Raw genomic sequence first — 14,903 nt, 5'->3', positions numbered from 1 at the left:
AATATTTTACTTTAAATTTTGTCATTTAGGAAAATGGCCTCATTTTGAAAATGTTAGAGGATAAACAAAATTTCCTTTGATTGCAGCTAGCACAGCTCGGGATTTACTAGAAGTCTGAGAAATAAATAATGTTGGTTTAAGCAACATATTATTTCCCTCTAATTTAACTTCAGTCCCTCTGCACGCATCAGTTCATTTGTATTACTCAAATATTAAAACTCTAATTTCTTTTTGATGGAATGAATACGTTGGTTATTGTGCAGTGGCCTACTACTTACATTGTTTTAAATTGTTTTCCTAGCTGTAGGGCATGGCATCGATGCCTAGATGTAATCCTGGCAATCCTTGAGTTCCCAAAGACCTCCCTGTAAAGGGTAGCTTTCCCCTCCATACCTTCACTCATGCCAGACCCTCAGGGTCCCTGTCGCTTTCTGACCAGAGGGCGGCAGGGATGGTGACAGCGGGCAGGAGGATGTGAGCTGGGCGCTTGGGCAGGACGAAGGCCGCTTTGTGATGCACGTGGGGTGGGCAGCCCTTTTGTCATTGCTGTGCTGTGCTCACAGCTCTTTATAGTTAGAGACAGCATTGGGGCAGGTCCGTCGTAAGTACGCTTTTACCAGGCATTTCATAAACACTTAGCTTGGAAGCAGGGAACAGTATTTATTTGATCAGGTTCATTTAAAGAGTATCATGTTTTCCCCTGCGCTGTAAATTTGAAAGGATGTTTATAACTTCCCTGATGCGATGACCTTCACTAGTGTCCTTCACAGATACGGAGCAGCAGGTATCGCCAAGTGTCCCCGTTTGCAAGTTCAACAGTTTGCACAATTCTGTTTTCTGGAAGAGCACTGAGGGTGTCTTTAACGTCCGACCTGCATGTTTTACACTGGCTGCAGGGAAACCAATGGGTCACTTCAGATGCCATTAACCTGCGTGGTTATTCTTCATTATTTTGAGCTTCAGAATTAGGTCGTTCTAGCCCGTTTTTTCCTCTGCACTAGGAAGAAATAAGAGCTGGGTGAGCACATGTGGTGTTTCCCCTGTGCATTCTCCTAACTGTTCTCAACTTGGGGCGTTTCCTAAACTGCATCTAGTTTCCCTGGGCTGTTTGTTTCTGGATTCCTGAAAAAATGTGATACAACCGAGGCACTATGACTCGGAATTGTGCAAAAATACCTTGTTCAGGCCTGGTTTGCTGCGTTTCCTCAGGCACCGGTGACACAGTTTAGTTCTTCACACTGGTGTTTAATCTCCCCTTTTCTTATACTCTTGTCTCTTGTCCAGACAGTAAGATCCCTGGATAAGATGCTGTCCTGACTATATAATTTTACGTAGCACGCTGAGGGGTTTATCTTGTTTAGACTGTCTCATCTGTATTATTATAACGATGATAATATACATTAAAATATTTGAATTTTATATCTTGTTGTTACTTTATACTGAAGCTATTTCAATGTAGACTAACTTTGGAAAAGATTTAAAGAAACATGAACAAACTCATGAATTCCTTTGCCACATTAAATATATTCCTATTTTTATCAATTAAACTCCATTTCCCAAGTTATGGAGCACAGTGCTATGCCAAACTCTTTCTCAGGCACCAGGAATGTATGCCCTATTACATCTTTCCATTCTTTCTCACCTTTGTAGCCTAAACAAGCATATTCATTTTGTCTACAGAAAGGAAAACCTCATTCTTCAGATATATCCAAATTCTTTTGGCTGATGCAGGTATTCAGGATTTTGCAGTATACAAGTGTCTCGTGTGTTAGGTTAGATTAAAGATAGACATAACATAATTGGTAACATTCGTTCAATTAATCATATCTCTGATGTTCAGAAGTCTCCCCCCTCCCTTCTTAACCCATTGCTCAGGCATGTGAGAATTCATAGGAGAAAGAAAATGTTCTAGGAGTTTAAAAGTGCTACAGTTTTAAAAATGACAGAGACCAGTTTGAGAACTGAATTATGGCATAGCACAAGCTGTGTGCTAGCTACAAAATACGAAAAATTATTTCTGTATTCTGTCCTAATGATAGTTTGTAGGAAGAAAGTTATATAATGTATTGCATTTTGTTATAAGATTGGCTGTGTTTGAACAGAAGTGTTGTACAAATGTTCACTTTACAGGTTGCATTTTATGATTAAAACCTGCTGCTCTTAGCTCATCCTTACTATCTGCCCAGGAAAATTTGAGTGGAGAAGTCTAGTGGAAATTTAGTCATCAAGTCTCTATGCCAGCAGAAGCCAGAGGACACTCTGAATTTCTTGTATTGTCTGCTTTTTCAGTTAAACCTAAATTTACGATGGTCTGTTCCAGCTGCTATGGATGTAGATTATAGCGGAAGAACCTATCTGGAGTTCAAATAGTAGAAATGGGGGCAACGGAAAATCCTAGTTCCAAGTATGTTTTTTAGCTGTCTTTTAAGGAAGCATTCTGCTGGTCCTTGGGGAGATAGCTCGTTATACCTAAAGGTAGTCTTTGAAATTAGAAACAATATTTGTGTACTGAAATCTAGTGAGAGACAGAGGCTATAATAAAATCTATAAGACCGTAATTAATGCACTCTGAAAAGTGAAACAGTTTAATATGTCCTAGGAAATATAAGATGCTGAAAATCTTCCTTCACAAAACTTACTCACTACGGGTATCAACACCTGCCAGTCAACAAGATTTTGTGTAGGATTTGTGTCATACCTTTCATTAAAAAAATAGTAGTAGCCTACCATGTTTTAGATACAGAAAGGAGCAGATCATTCAATAGTGATCGGTTGTGTTGGCTTCAGCGGTCTAAGAGTGAGGGCTGATAGTAGCCAAGTCTGGGGAATTGTACCAGAGTTAAAAGTCAGATAAGACAGAGAGGTTGCAAGTGTTGGAAAAACCCCTCTCTTTACTTCCCCTCAACAACCAATCTATCAGCCGAGGTATGTGAGATCTGTTTTGATAGGCAGCCGTAATAATCTCCTTTTTGCCTTTCCCTGTAGTCTAAAGTAAAAAATAGTTTATCATAGCATATTTAGGGTGTATATTGTGAAAGGAAACCTCCAGGCAGTGGGCATGCTGATAATGAGCATCACATAATATCTATAGTCCTGTTCACATTTTTCTTAATGCAGTTGCAGTGTTCTTAAAAGCAGTTTACCTAAGACTTTGCGGTAATACTGCATTTCACCGATTCAACAAACCATCTATTTTTTTTCAGGATACTACCAGGAAAGTTTGCCATATGCAGGTGGGACCAAGACAAAAAAAAAGCCTGATCAGATATGCACTGATCCACAATAATGCTGTATTTCGATATTAAAATCCAGATAACCAGAATGTCTGTCAGTTGCTCAGGTGGCTTTTGTCTCCTGAAATACTCTTGAGAGTTTTGAATGCATCAAATGGGGAGGGAAGTGAAAGACAAGTAGAGACAGAAGTGGGAGTTTTAGAAGGATAGATCTGCTACTGGAAGCAGTTCATACAGTAAGATAGATGAAGTGTCAGAAAGTCACTGGAACATGCTGTGCGCTGTAATCTTAAGTAGGCGATCTGTCTCTGAAGTTCAGCTTCAGCTGTACTAGCTTGCCTTAAACTCCTTCCTCTTCATTATTCTCTGTACTCTTGATTACTCAGAGCACTTTTAAAGTCTGATTTTAGTTTCTTTGAAAGGTAAAATTTCAACAGGATTCTTTCCCTGTCGTATTTTTCTTTTACTTCAGTGTGCTGCAGCTTCTGAATTTCAGTGGTTCCAGCAAAAATGCCTACCCAATCAAGAATCTTAGTCATTTGGGCTGTAAATTTCCAATTCCTGTTTTTAAAATTAAGTGCTTGTGTCCCTTGGCCTCGCGATATTCTCTTTGTTAAGCTCCAGTCCAGACTCTATTCAAGTCAAGGAAGATAGGATTCATCTCCAGTGTGCAGATATCAACATCTGACCTAGTCATCTTCATTACCTCTATAGTTAGTGGAAGGAAATGAGCGCTTCTAGCATAATCCATTTGAATTTTTAAGGCATCTACCGTATGAGATGAATTGCATCCTGGAAGAGTCTGTTCTCTTCATTGTATATCAAAAGTCCAGGTGACAGACTCATGTTAGACATCAGCTCAGTTTGGACAAGTGATTTTTCATGCTGGGTTTCTTTCTTTTGAATTGAACATTATAGATTTAGCTTTAAAAACCAAGCCTAAAATGTTATGAGAAATAGCACACTTACTTCTTGTGGAATTTCAAGAGGCAATTGTTATCTTTGATATTTATAAACAAATTAAACAAATTCAGCTCGCGTGAATCATCATTCAGTTTAATCTTCTTGGCACCGGTGGCAGAGCTGTCACTCATGTCTGTCAAAACAGAATTAGGCTTGTCATGATGATGCCATGGAGATTATCGCTCTCCCTATAGTATTTGTTGTCTTTACGTTTTACTAGCTTTAGGCTAAAGGTGCTCACCGGGCAGAAAGGTCCCAAGCCTAAAGAGAACCCATCTCTCATATCCCCCAAGGAGGGACCCTACATGTAGGCTATATTGGTGAAAAGATGAAGATATGAGTGGACTCAAGTGAGAACCAGTTTTGCAAGTTGAACTGGCCTACAAGGCAAACATGGGCCTCGGAGGCTGTTAGGTGAGGTTGTGCAACCACGGAGGAGGAAGGAGAAGTTCTTTCAGTGGGCTTCTCCTTTTCTTACAAAAAATTAAAAAAACAAATGCAGTAGTTTTAAGAATCCACAAGTTCAATGGGTAGGTCAGACTGACTTGATGGAAGCCTGATCCTAGAAAGCACTGAATCAGAAATATTTGTGGGAGACAGTCATGGTGTGAAAGCAATTGCACGTGAAGTTCTTTTGCAAGGCAGTGATTAGTAGGGGTGACACAATTCTAGAATGTGCAAGCAGGGGATCATTGAATTTCTGTAGAAACATGGTGTCGCTGCTGCAGATGTTATTAGAAGGTATGTTACCAGAAACCCGTCCCTAGATCTGCAGTCTAAACTTTGGAAAGAATGCAGAGAGCTACAAAAATGGGAAAATAGCTGTGTGGAGAGAAGTCTGCCTAGCATTGAGTTTTTTTCCCAGTCCATCCAAGATGTACAGAAAAGTGTATTTAAGAAAGAATAGCCACAGTCAAAAAGGTGATTGTTTCTAATAATTCCTGTGAGATGGGGGAAAAATATAAAATCTTTCTACAGTAAATACAGCCATAGGTCTCTGGTCAAATTTGACTAGCAACAGGACAAAAAAACCCCAAACCACCCCAAAAATGAAAGATATTAGTACAGTCCCTCCATGACATCTGAGTCTTGTAGATGTATGAAGAGTGGTATTGATGTAAGGAGGAAGTAGAAATGGCTGCCCTGGTTTTGAATGCAATTTGACATCTTCTCTTCTCAAGAGATTATAAATGATCCTAGTGGTATTCTCGGTCCTGCCCTAGCAACAGTCTGTAATACTGAGTTTCTGTGTCGATCACTCTTTTTAAAATCTACTGTAGTACTATGTGCAGTAATGAATATGAAAGAACATGTTGTTCTGAGAGTTCCGGGAAAACTGATCTGCTGATGGTTTTTGATGCTGTTTTTGAGATGTCTTTCCTCATAGCTTTGTGCACTTTGGCCATGTGATGCCTACTTAACTTCAGATTCAACACACACACAAAGGTGACTGTTATCATTTTGGTGTGGTTTATATCGTTTACACTTATATCATGCCTCTTAGCTGGGCATATTAAAGCCCTTTAGAGACGGCTCTTTTGTTATTGCGCATTAAGTACCAGGTCCCGAAGTGACGCTGGTGTGATGGCGATTACAAGAGGCGTGCTGCCTGAATGCCCTTCCGTGAGCAGCACGGCACGCTGTGGCTGCTGAGGGCAGGGGGGCACTGTCGGTGTGTCGCCTGCCAGCCCCCACGCCTGGCCCTGCTCTCCCACGGGGCTCCCCCTTGCCTCACCGTGCCGACTGGACGGTTCAGGGGAGATGGAAATGCCTCCAGTGTGGGCTGCACGCAACCAGGTCGTGCTGGCGAGAGCTATTGAATTTGCAAAAATAAAACTGGAGCCGAGCGACTTATACTTCATAATATGAGAAATTGATTAAAGAGCTCAGTTATAGCAGTGGCATTTCTCGGAGTTAATTACCCGTGAAGATTCCCTGAATGTACATTATCATGGTTTACATTAGGAAATCTTGATTTCTGGAGACAAGATATAGTCGATCCTTTAGGTTACTGTGACAAATATATCTGTGATTTAACTCTATTGACAGAGTGATATTTAATCTGGAATCTGTTCAGCCCCACATCTCCGTGATTAACATTCCTGAAAACTTTACTTTTTTTAAGCTAATCACGCTGCTTGGAGATTGTTAGAAAAAGATGCCAAAACATGTTAGTAATACTGAGCGTGTACGCATTTGATAGCTGTCTTGTGGACAAGTGCCCAGACAAAGCCAGTTCAGTGGAATACCCTTGCATCTTCAAGAAGTTGTGTTGACAGTGAGGAGACTGCTTTGCAGTGATGGATAAAAAAGACTGAAGAAACTACGGAATACTTTCCTTTAGAAGAGATGAGTGCAGTTGTAATGCTAGTGTTGAACAAAGTGGAGCTTTAATATTTCACACAAATATCTCTCCAGATACTGACATTAGAAAGTTAAGATAGAAAGTTTTTGCTGGGACTTGACCATATAGTTACAGTAGCCATTCCTTACTGAGTACCAAGTCAAAATTCAAGGTCCTTTTTTTACGCTTTCCTTAGCGTATCTTTATAAGCTAAAAAAGTCCAAGGAGTTTATGAAACAGTCGTCGTCTCTTTCCTGTGGGAGAAAGTTGTGAGAGTCTTCCAACTGCCTGTGGCTTGGGTTTCATTATGCTTCTAGTCTAATTCTTATAATGCTTGCTGTTTCTGGCCACAGCAAAGTCATCGGCAGTATAGTGCAGACAGAGCATACGTGCTGTTCTCCTGAATCACCTTGGGCTCAGCTGGTAGAGCTTTATGTAATCCTAAATAGTTTCATGTGGTTAATACAGGTGGATGTCATTCACTCTCACCAGGCTGAAAGAGCGGTTGGATGGCTCTCTGAGGTAGATAAGGGAACTAAATAGAACCGCTGATTTTGATAGGAAGATGTCGGCATCTTTTTTTAATCTTTGGAAGTTATTAATAAAGCAGAACATTAGGGACTGAGACAATCAGGCCAATAACTCGTGTACAGTATTGAGACACACTCACATGCAGCTCTATGCAAAAAGGTGTCTCACGGGCAATATCCAGTAATAGTTCTGAGGAGGTACCTAACATAGGAGCGTTCGTATTTCTGGAACAAAAAGAGGTAAAACAAAATAAATGTGGTGACTTTTAGTCTATCTGGTTCTGGTTTTGTAGACATGATTTTTGTTTTCAATTATTCTGTAGGCTACCTGTTTTTTATTTTGTTGAATCAGACCATGATAGAGCAAAAGGGCCGTTTCTGCATGTGCCATCTGTCACATCTCCACAAAACGTATTCCCACAGCTGCCACCATGGATGTTCCTCCACAAAAAAATAATCAAAATTCATGGGCTCTGTGCATTCCCATTGGAGAATGTGGTTTATTTCATCCAAGGCATCAGATGTGCTCATGGAAGTTATGTGGGTGAAACCAACCAATCATTGCTCACCAGAATGAACTCACAAACATTACTTATTACAGGACTGAATAATACATTTTCCAGTGGGAGAGCATTGTTCCCAAAACACTTCTGACCACCATGGCTACAAAAATACAACTGTCTATGTAATTTAAATGTTACTCCAGAAGATGGCAATTTCACAAAAAAAGAGTCTTTTCCCCTCTAATATTTGCCTGCAAAACAGAAGGACATGTATACCAGTCGGGGAACCAAAAAAAGAGATCGCTTACTGCTTTGTTTGTGCCATTCACTATAAAATTAAAGTCTGGTAGCTTAAAGACCTGATGTAGAAGGGTTCTCTGCTACAGAGCTGAGGTCCTGACAGAATGAAGGAATGGAAGATAGTGATTAAACACCTGGGAAAGCTCAGCATAGGTATCTCAGCAGTGCCTGTGGTATTTCTGTGTTGCATTTTGTTACTGTGCTCTACTTGTCTTTACAGGTAAACTCTAAATACCTGTCCACCGATTACAGCACAATGGGGTTTGGGTACTTAATACTAACAACACTATAATTACGGAAGTACTAAAAGCCAGATAATTGAGATGGGAATTTATTTAGTTGGACTATTTAGTTGGACTATAAATGAGATTCCCTTAAGGTACAGGAAATGCACAGGCTTCAATAAAAACGTCTGTGAAAGTTGTCTTTTTCTCTTCTACACTCCAGTCTTCTGTAGCCTATAGACAGCTGATGGAGTGAACATAAATTTGCGGCCAGCAGGAGTAGCTCAGGTGGGAAGAGGTGGTGTATGCTTGCCCAGAACTGTAGGAAAGTGAGACAGCAGATAGACAAATCCACCTACCCACGCAGGGAATCAACCCACCCAGCAGCTGCATTGTTAAACCCATCAACCCTCTCCGTACCTACATTTTTTTAAAATTTTGTTTTTTTAAGTAAGATTTTGAGAACAATTTCTGCGAACGCTGGATGAGTTTCTTGAAAGCTAAGACAAAATGTTATGTACTCTACTCTGCTGCCTGGATAACGTGACAGGTACATGCTCTTTCTAGTTTTGTCTCTGAGTAGCATATCATGGAGAGGTTAATTGGATGTGTTATTTTTAAGTAACAGAAAAAGTACATTGGAGAGGAAAAATGAAGCTGCGAAACTTTGGAGAATGCATTGGGGATAAATGTTAAAAATTATATACTGAGGAACATCTAGAGTGTTAAGAATATCTGTAAGGAAGGCCACTTCCCCCCCTCCCGGCCCCCCCCCCCCCCCCAAAAAATGCAAAAATGCAGTGAGATGGATATCTGCAGCTCATCTACTTGCTTTTTAATTCCTTTTTTTTGGCTTGAACTAACATGGCCACTGTAAAATGTATGAGCCCTGTATGCCAAAGGAAACAACATAAAGTACAGCTATGAAAGAAAAGGCTACACACATTATTTAGAAATAATATTTTAATTTTCTTGCTTAGCATATATAATGTTAATTTTTTTCTTATTTGTACTTAGTGGTTTAGCTCCTCCCCAGTATATCATAACTTTCATGCTGTATATCTGAGCCCCATACAAGCAGGATATCTCTCTTCCCACTCTGTAAGTAGAAGTAGATCAACTGGTTATACTGTAACATTGGGATTTTTCAAGAACCTCCCTGAGACAGAGGAGAAAAAGTAAGGCAACATTAAGTTAGACAAGTCTGTATTCTTTCTGGTCTATTTAAGGATGTCTTTAATAAGGGTTGTTTTGTTGTTTGTTTGTTTGTTTTTTTTTTTCTGTTAGACCACAGATGTGGCTTAATTCAAAGTACAGATTACTCACGTAATGGTTATGGCTACATGGCTTGTGCTGTCCAGACCACTCTTAATAGGACGAGTGGTCTTTCTGCACGGTGGGCAGTTTTGTTTGTATAATTATTTGGATATCTGTTGTGAGCGGAGCGTCCAGAAAGATCTCCAAACTCCTGACAAGTATAAGGAGTTAGAGTAAACGTACTGAAGAGTGAAGCAGGTGCTTCAGTATCTTCGAATGCTGGGTTCTTTTTAGCAGTAGCATCCCTTTGGACATACTTACATTCTGGGGTATGCTGTTGGCCTCTACCCAAGCCCGGAGCTCAGCTAGACAGTGAGAAAGCTAAAACACAGTGGTGATGAAAATGAATAGAGAGTTTTGGTCTTGCCACTGATACTGACTGAGAGCCAGTTTTAGGTCTTCATTAATTTAGATGAGTTCTGGCAGGAATAGGTAAAGGAATGGTTGCTTAATGTCCACATTTTTTCCTAGTTCTGTCAAATTCAGTACGTCTGTCTTTAAATGATATTGGTGATAACGTATGTGCACAACCTGGAACCGTTTGGTCATTCAGGAAGTTCATGCAGTATTTTTTAGATGTGTAGTTGAAAACGAACGACAAACTCCCCCAAAAATCAGAAGTGACTTTAATAGGAATAAGTATAGATGCTTCAAAATTGTTCAGAGGCTAATCTTCATTACATCCTAAGAGACTAAATGTGACATTTCCACTGCAGGTGGATATCCAGGCCTACCTGCAGTGGCAGCTGGAGGCCACGCAGCCTGTGCTGGGCAAGGAATTGGCTGTTTGATAGAAAAGTATCTATTTTTTTTGTGGTGAGGTGTGCTGGGTGGAATGTTTGTTGTGTATACCATTACCATATTTCTTGAGAACTTGTCATTGAGACCTGTCTTCCCTGGATTCATAAGGCAGTCGGGTATTGCTTCATAAATACCTAATAAAGATACTAGATGTTTGTGTTCAAAGTCCAATGTTAATATGTTAGAGTTGATGCTCCTTGCAAAATATGTCTAATACCTTGCAGTCTAATTTGGATTTTGATGTGGAGGAAATCAATCCTGGAGCCAGGCTAGGGCCTGCGTCTCCATTACCGGTGGCGTTTCTATTCCCCAAAGATTGGGAGCGAGCAGCATCACCAGGTTAGTGCTGCTTATTGTATGGCTGAGTCAGGAGCTGTCGCTGTGACATGTTTTTCCTATTACTTTTGCAATATTTTGTGTCATTTAGCCTTATGTAAAGTACTTGGTTGTCAGTAATTTCTGTGACTAAGAGGCCTCGTCCTCATGTCACATTGCCCCCAACTATGACAGCTGCAGAGTCTACAGAGCTGTGTGCTGTAATGAGGGAAGAGAATTGGAGAAAAGCAAACAATTGTTATGGTAGGTAGGTACGTTAAGATTCTTTTTTTTGGAGCAGCATAGGCAACTGGCATTTCAATCACTTTGCATAAGACATTTTGTGGCTGTCAGCCCCCAGATGAAGAGGAGCTGTAACGCAGTATGATAAAATGTCATACCCTAAGGACAGAAAGAACCTGAACATATACAGAAGTGTCCCTATGGATAAAGGAGGGATCAAATTATAAGAGCAAGTTGCTTATGTACACTGGCAGTTAAAAACGGCACGTTTCCTTTCCTGTGACCTTTTGTGCTTGAGTCTGGAAGTGCTATGGAATCAAGAGTTTTATTCCGAAGAGATAACATTTTGGAGTGCATTTCAGTTCACACAACAGCTAGGGGCTGAAAGCAGTAATTTGGGGCACACATAGTTCACACAGCACTGAACTTCTAGTTTTTCATGCTGTGCCAATTACCTCTGTTTTACTACTAATGCGTTTCAATTCTGCCTAGCAATAGCACTGCATTTTTCATTTATTTTTCTATGATTTTAATATAAAACTCAAATTGTGCCAAGCAACATCATAGCTCTGGCCTATGGGAAGATAGGATTCAGTCCACCATGTTCCACATCACCTTAATTGGAACATGAGACTATCTCCAAAGACATATTCAATGATGTTTGTCAGCTGGCTGCATAAACATGCTTCCCAAAAGAAATTTAATTGGAATTTAATAATCAGATATCCTAACAACTACAATTTTAAAATTCTCCTGAATAACTTAGATGCCCAAGAGTTGAAATATAGCAGCTTGCCCTGTTCAAGACGGGTCCATCACCAGTATGCGGTGAGGTGGGCTGGTGAGGGAATTCCGAGCCTATCCTTGGGGTTACACAGGCATGCTTTCATCAGAAGCACGGTCAACTGTTTTTTCTTTGCTGGGAAAACATGAGAGAAGTGGGAACTGAAACTACTAGTAAAAGGAAGGTTAAAAACCATCTGGGAAGACAGTTCAAGATGCTCGTAACTTCCAGTAGGTTGCCAAGACACCATAAAGCTACCAGTCTGATAACATCCCTTGGATGTGACCACAGGCAATGCCAGAGTTGTGTGCCTGAGCAAAATAACTGGTGTGGTGAATGCTTACACAGCTGGTGAGGGGTACAAATGTGTAAGGTAAAATAGGAACCCGTATACTGGCTCTTTGCTTCCCTGGGTGGAAGCATGCTCCAGAACCCGCACAGCCTGCCTTTAGGAAAGCTTCGGAGAAGGACAAACCTGCCCTGGGTGTGCACTGATACTGCTTATCATATTTTTATTACTTGTTTACTACAAATAAAAAAAATGTAGCGGATGAAATGTTTCAGCATTACAGATTTCATTATTTTCAGATCTGAAGTGCAGTGTGTCTGATCCTAATTGCACAATTTAAATACTAATAATCATTCAGCTGGGCGAGTCCTCTGTGTATTACGGAAAATAATCCTTGTTTTAGAAAATACACATAATGGGTCCACATTAGTCATCTGTGTAATTCACTGAAGCTGAGACAAATGTAATAAAATGACCCCTGGGTAAAGAGATCTTTTTGTCTTGTTTCTGGAGGGGGAAAGTTTTCCTGAAACCCTGTCACTCCTGAGTGAGCTGATTATTTTTTACCTTCATTATATTCCTGTTTTCCACTGCACTGCAAAGCATGAATAAGCCTGTGGCCACTTTTCTCTGATGGCTTACCCCCCATATTCCTCTGTGTTCATTTTTTTTAGGGTTGGGGGGTTTTTTTGGTTTTGTGGTTTTTTTTTTTTTTTTATTTATTTCTGTGCTCACCACGGCTGAGCTTGCTTGCCAATGATTGAAATTCTGGACTGAGCAGTACCAATTAGACTAATTTATTTAAGTGCGTTAATTCTTCTGAAATGCTTTGCTTTGGAGTTCTTTTTATCAGCAGTCTATCTTCCCTGTGCTATACTTTCAAACTATTAAACTGCCTGCAAAGCAAAGATTTAAAGAGAAACAATCTATTTAATTTGCAGTTATAATGAGATAACGTCCTCAAAAGGTGTCTCCTTTAATTACCTGTATAACTTATGTAATATTGTAACGGTGGTTTTGTTGAAATACAACAGCAAAAATATAAATAACATATAAATTACGAGGCCACCGTTCACCTCAGACTACTGTCTGGGTGAGCTGCTCAGTCTACCTCATGCCGTATCTCAGGAAAAATAAGGATAATTTGGGATTCTGGGCTAGCTGCTGCCTTCCTCCCCCTCCTCAGCCCTACCCTCAGAGCTTGGGCTCGGGGGATGCTCCGGCTTTCCTGGTACTGAAACACAGAAATGGTGGAAAGGAATCTTAAGGGGTAAAAAAATTATGGTAGTTTTAGTGCAAGTGGAGCAGGCAGCCATAAGGGCTGTCAATATGAGGATGTATAGAGTTAGAGCACAGGAACTGAGCGGGCAGCAGGGGATATATGCGCGTTCGTGAAATGGTGGCGATGGTACAAACCAGCACCTTGCAGCCAACCTGACTGGCGGTGGCAATACCCTCCTCCAGCTGTTTGGTAATTGTACAGCGGCTGTGTGCGGTGACTGGTGGGCTGCGTCTCCTTTGGGTGTGATCGGGAACGGCTCCCGGAGTCCCTCTCTGCGGTTGTCTTCATGCTGCTTTTTAGTATGTCATTTCGGTGGGGTCAGGGTGGTAAGCAGACGTGTTGCTGACATGACTGAAACGGCTGCTGCTATTAGTGCTACGTTTGAGCGAGCACGAAAAAGAGAGAACACAAGCAGCTGACGTTTTCCTTTAAAAAAAGCTTTTCTGTCTAAATTTAGAAGATTCTTTGCCAAGTCTCCCAGGGATCCTTCCAGACACAGTAAAAGTGCTCATAAATAACCCTGCACCCTCATAACGATGCAGAACGCAGCCTGGGTTGCTGGGATTTCAGCAGCCCCTGACCAGCTGGGTACTGTGCAGCTGTCGGGGCTCCGCAGCTTCCCTCTATTGTTGACTGCCTATAATTAAAGAAAATTCAGCAGAAAAGATTTGTATTGTGTTTTTAGAGTCATTGTTAACTCTTACTAGCGCAACACTTCTTCTTGTTGAGTTGCTACCAATAAAAGAGCGAATGTGCAGCATGAGAAATCTGTGCCGGCAGCAGCGGCAGCTCTTTGCAAGCCCGAAGCCTCATTGTGCTCTCACTGGGCTCTTGAGCCTAAACAGTCTCTAAAGTCCTCGGCCCCGTAACGCTTCTGTTCTATCTCATTTTTGCTGCAGGTAGGGGAATTCAGAGCCCATGCTGCGGAGTGGACAGCCAATGTCACCGCAGAGTTCAAAGAAACTCGAAGGCGCCTGAGCGTGGAGATCTACGACAAGTTCCAGCGGGCTACCTCTATCAAAAGGAAGCTCTCCGCAGAACTCGCCGTCAACCACAATCAAGACCTGACTCCCTGCAAGAGAACCCTGTCGGTCAACCATCTCACCAGTGAGAAGGACATCTTGCCAGCTCTAACAAAGGCAGACAGCATTTACATGAATGGTTTGACACCACACTGTGCGGCAGAAGAGATAGCTGTGATTGAAAACATTAAGTAGCCGTGACTTTGGATCCCAGCCCTTGAGAAGCTCTTGGCGTAGACTGGCCATTTACCTTTTTTTCTCCACCCTGTCGATGATCAATGCTAACAGCATTTTATATGTGTGCATGAGTTCCACAGAAACTACAGTCCAGAGTTACCATCGCATCTCTTCAAAGACACAAAGATGAATGGCACTTCTGTTATCGAAAGATGCTGGAACAAGCAACGTCTTCTGCCTTTATCTGCCCAGACTGTTTTTCACTTCTCCTAATGTGCCATATGGCCTCAAGAATGAATCACACATGTTTATGGTAACAATGTAGCTTTGAGGGATCAGTCCTTAAAATTTCAGGGTCTACCTTACTGAGCCTAGAAATGGACCATTTCTGGACTACAACACACTTGTAAATGGCAAGAAATTCTTATGCAGCCTTTTACCTAAGAAATTTTTGTCAGTGCCTTATCTTTTGAAGAACCAGAACCTCTGCAGTTCCTGTATGGTTTTTTTGTTTGGTTGGTTTTTCTCATGAGAAGTGTATTTCAGTTGAGCTTTCATTCTCCTCGAAACGATGGT

At 41.1% G+C, this 14,903-nt stretch overlaps 1 protein-coding gene across 1 annotated transcript in view; it reads left to right on the top strand.

Moving 5' to 3' along the window:
* Positions 1-14,384, top strand: part of KCNK2 (potassium two pore domain channel subfamily K member 2) — a gene marked incomplete at its 5' end in the record, with an annotated part of 106,394 nt that extends 92,010 nt beyond the window's left edge. The window contains one exon of the mRNA XM_082481467.1: positions 14,028-14,384. Within this exon, the coding sequence (XP_082337593.1) occupies positions 14,028-14,345 (318 nt within the window). The 3' untranslated portion in view covers positions 14,346-14,384. The remainder of the gene's footprint in view (positions 1-14,027) is intronic.
* Positions 14,385-14,903: the final 519 nt, after the last annotated feature.

The sequence above is a fragment of the Vanellus vanellus genome (assembly GCF_965231255.1).
Source record: "Vanellus vanellus genome assembly, chromosome: 3".
Lineage (NCBI taxonomy): Eukaryota > Metazoa > Chordata > Aves > Charadriiformes > Charadriidae > Vanellus > Vanellus vanellus.
This window is presented reverse-complemented; position numbering and strand designations above follow the sequence as displayed.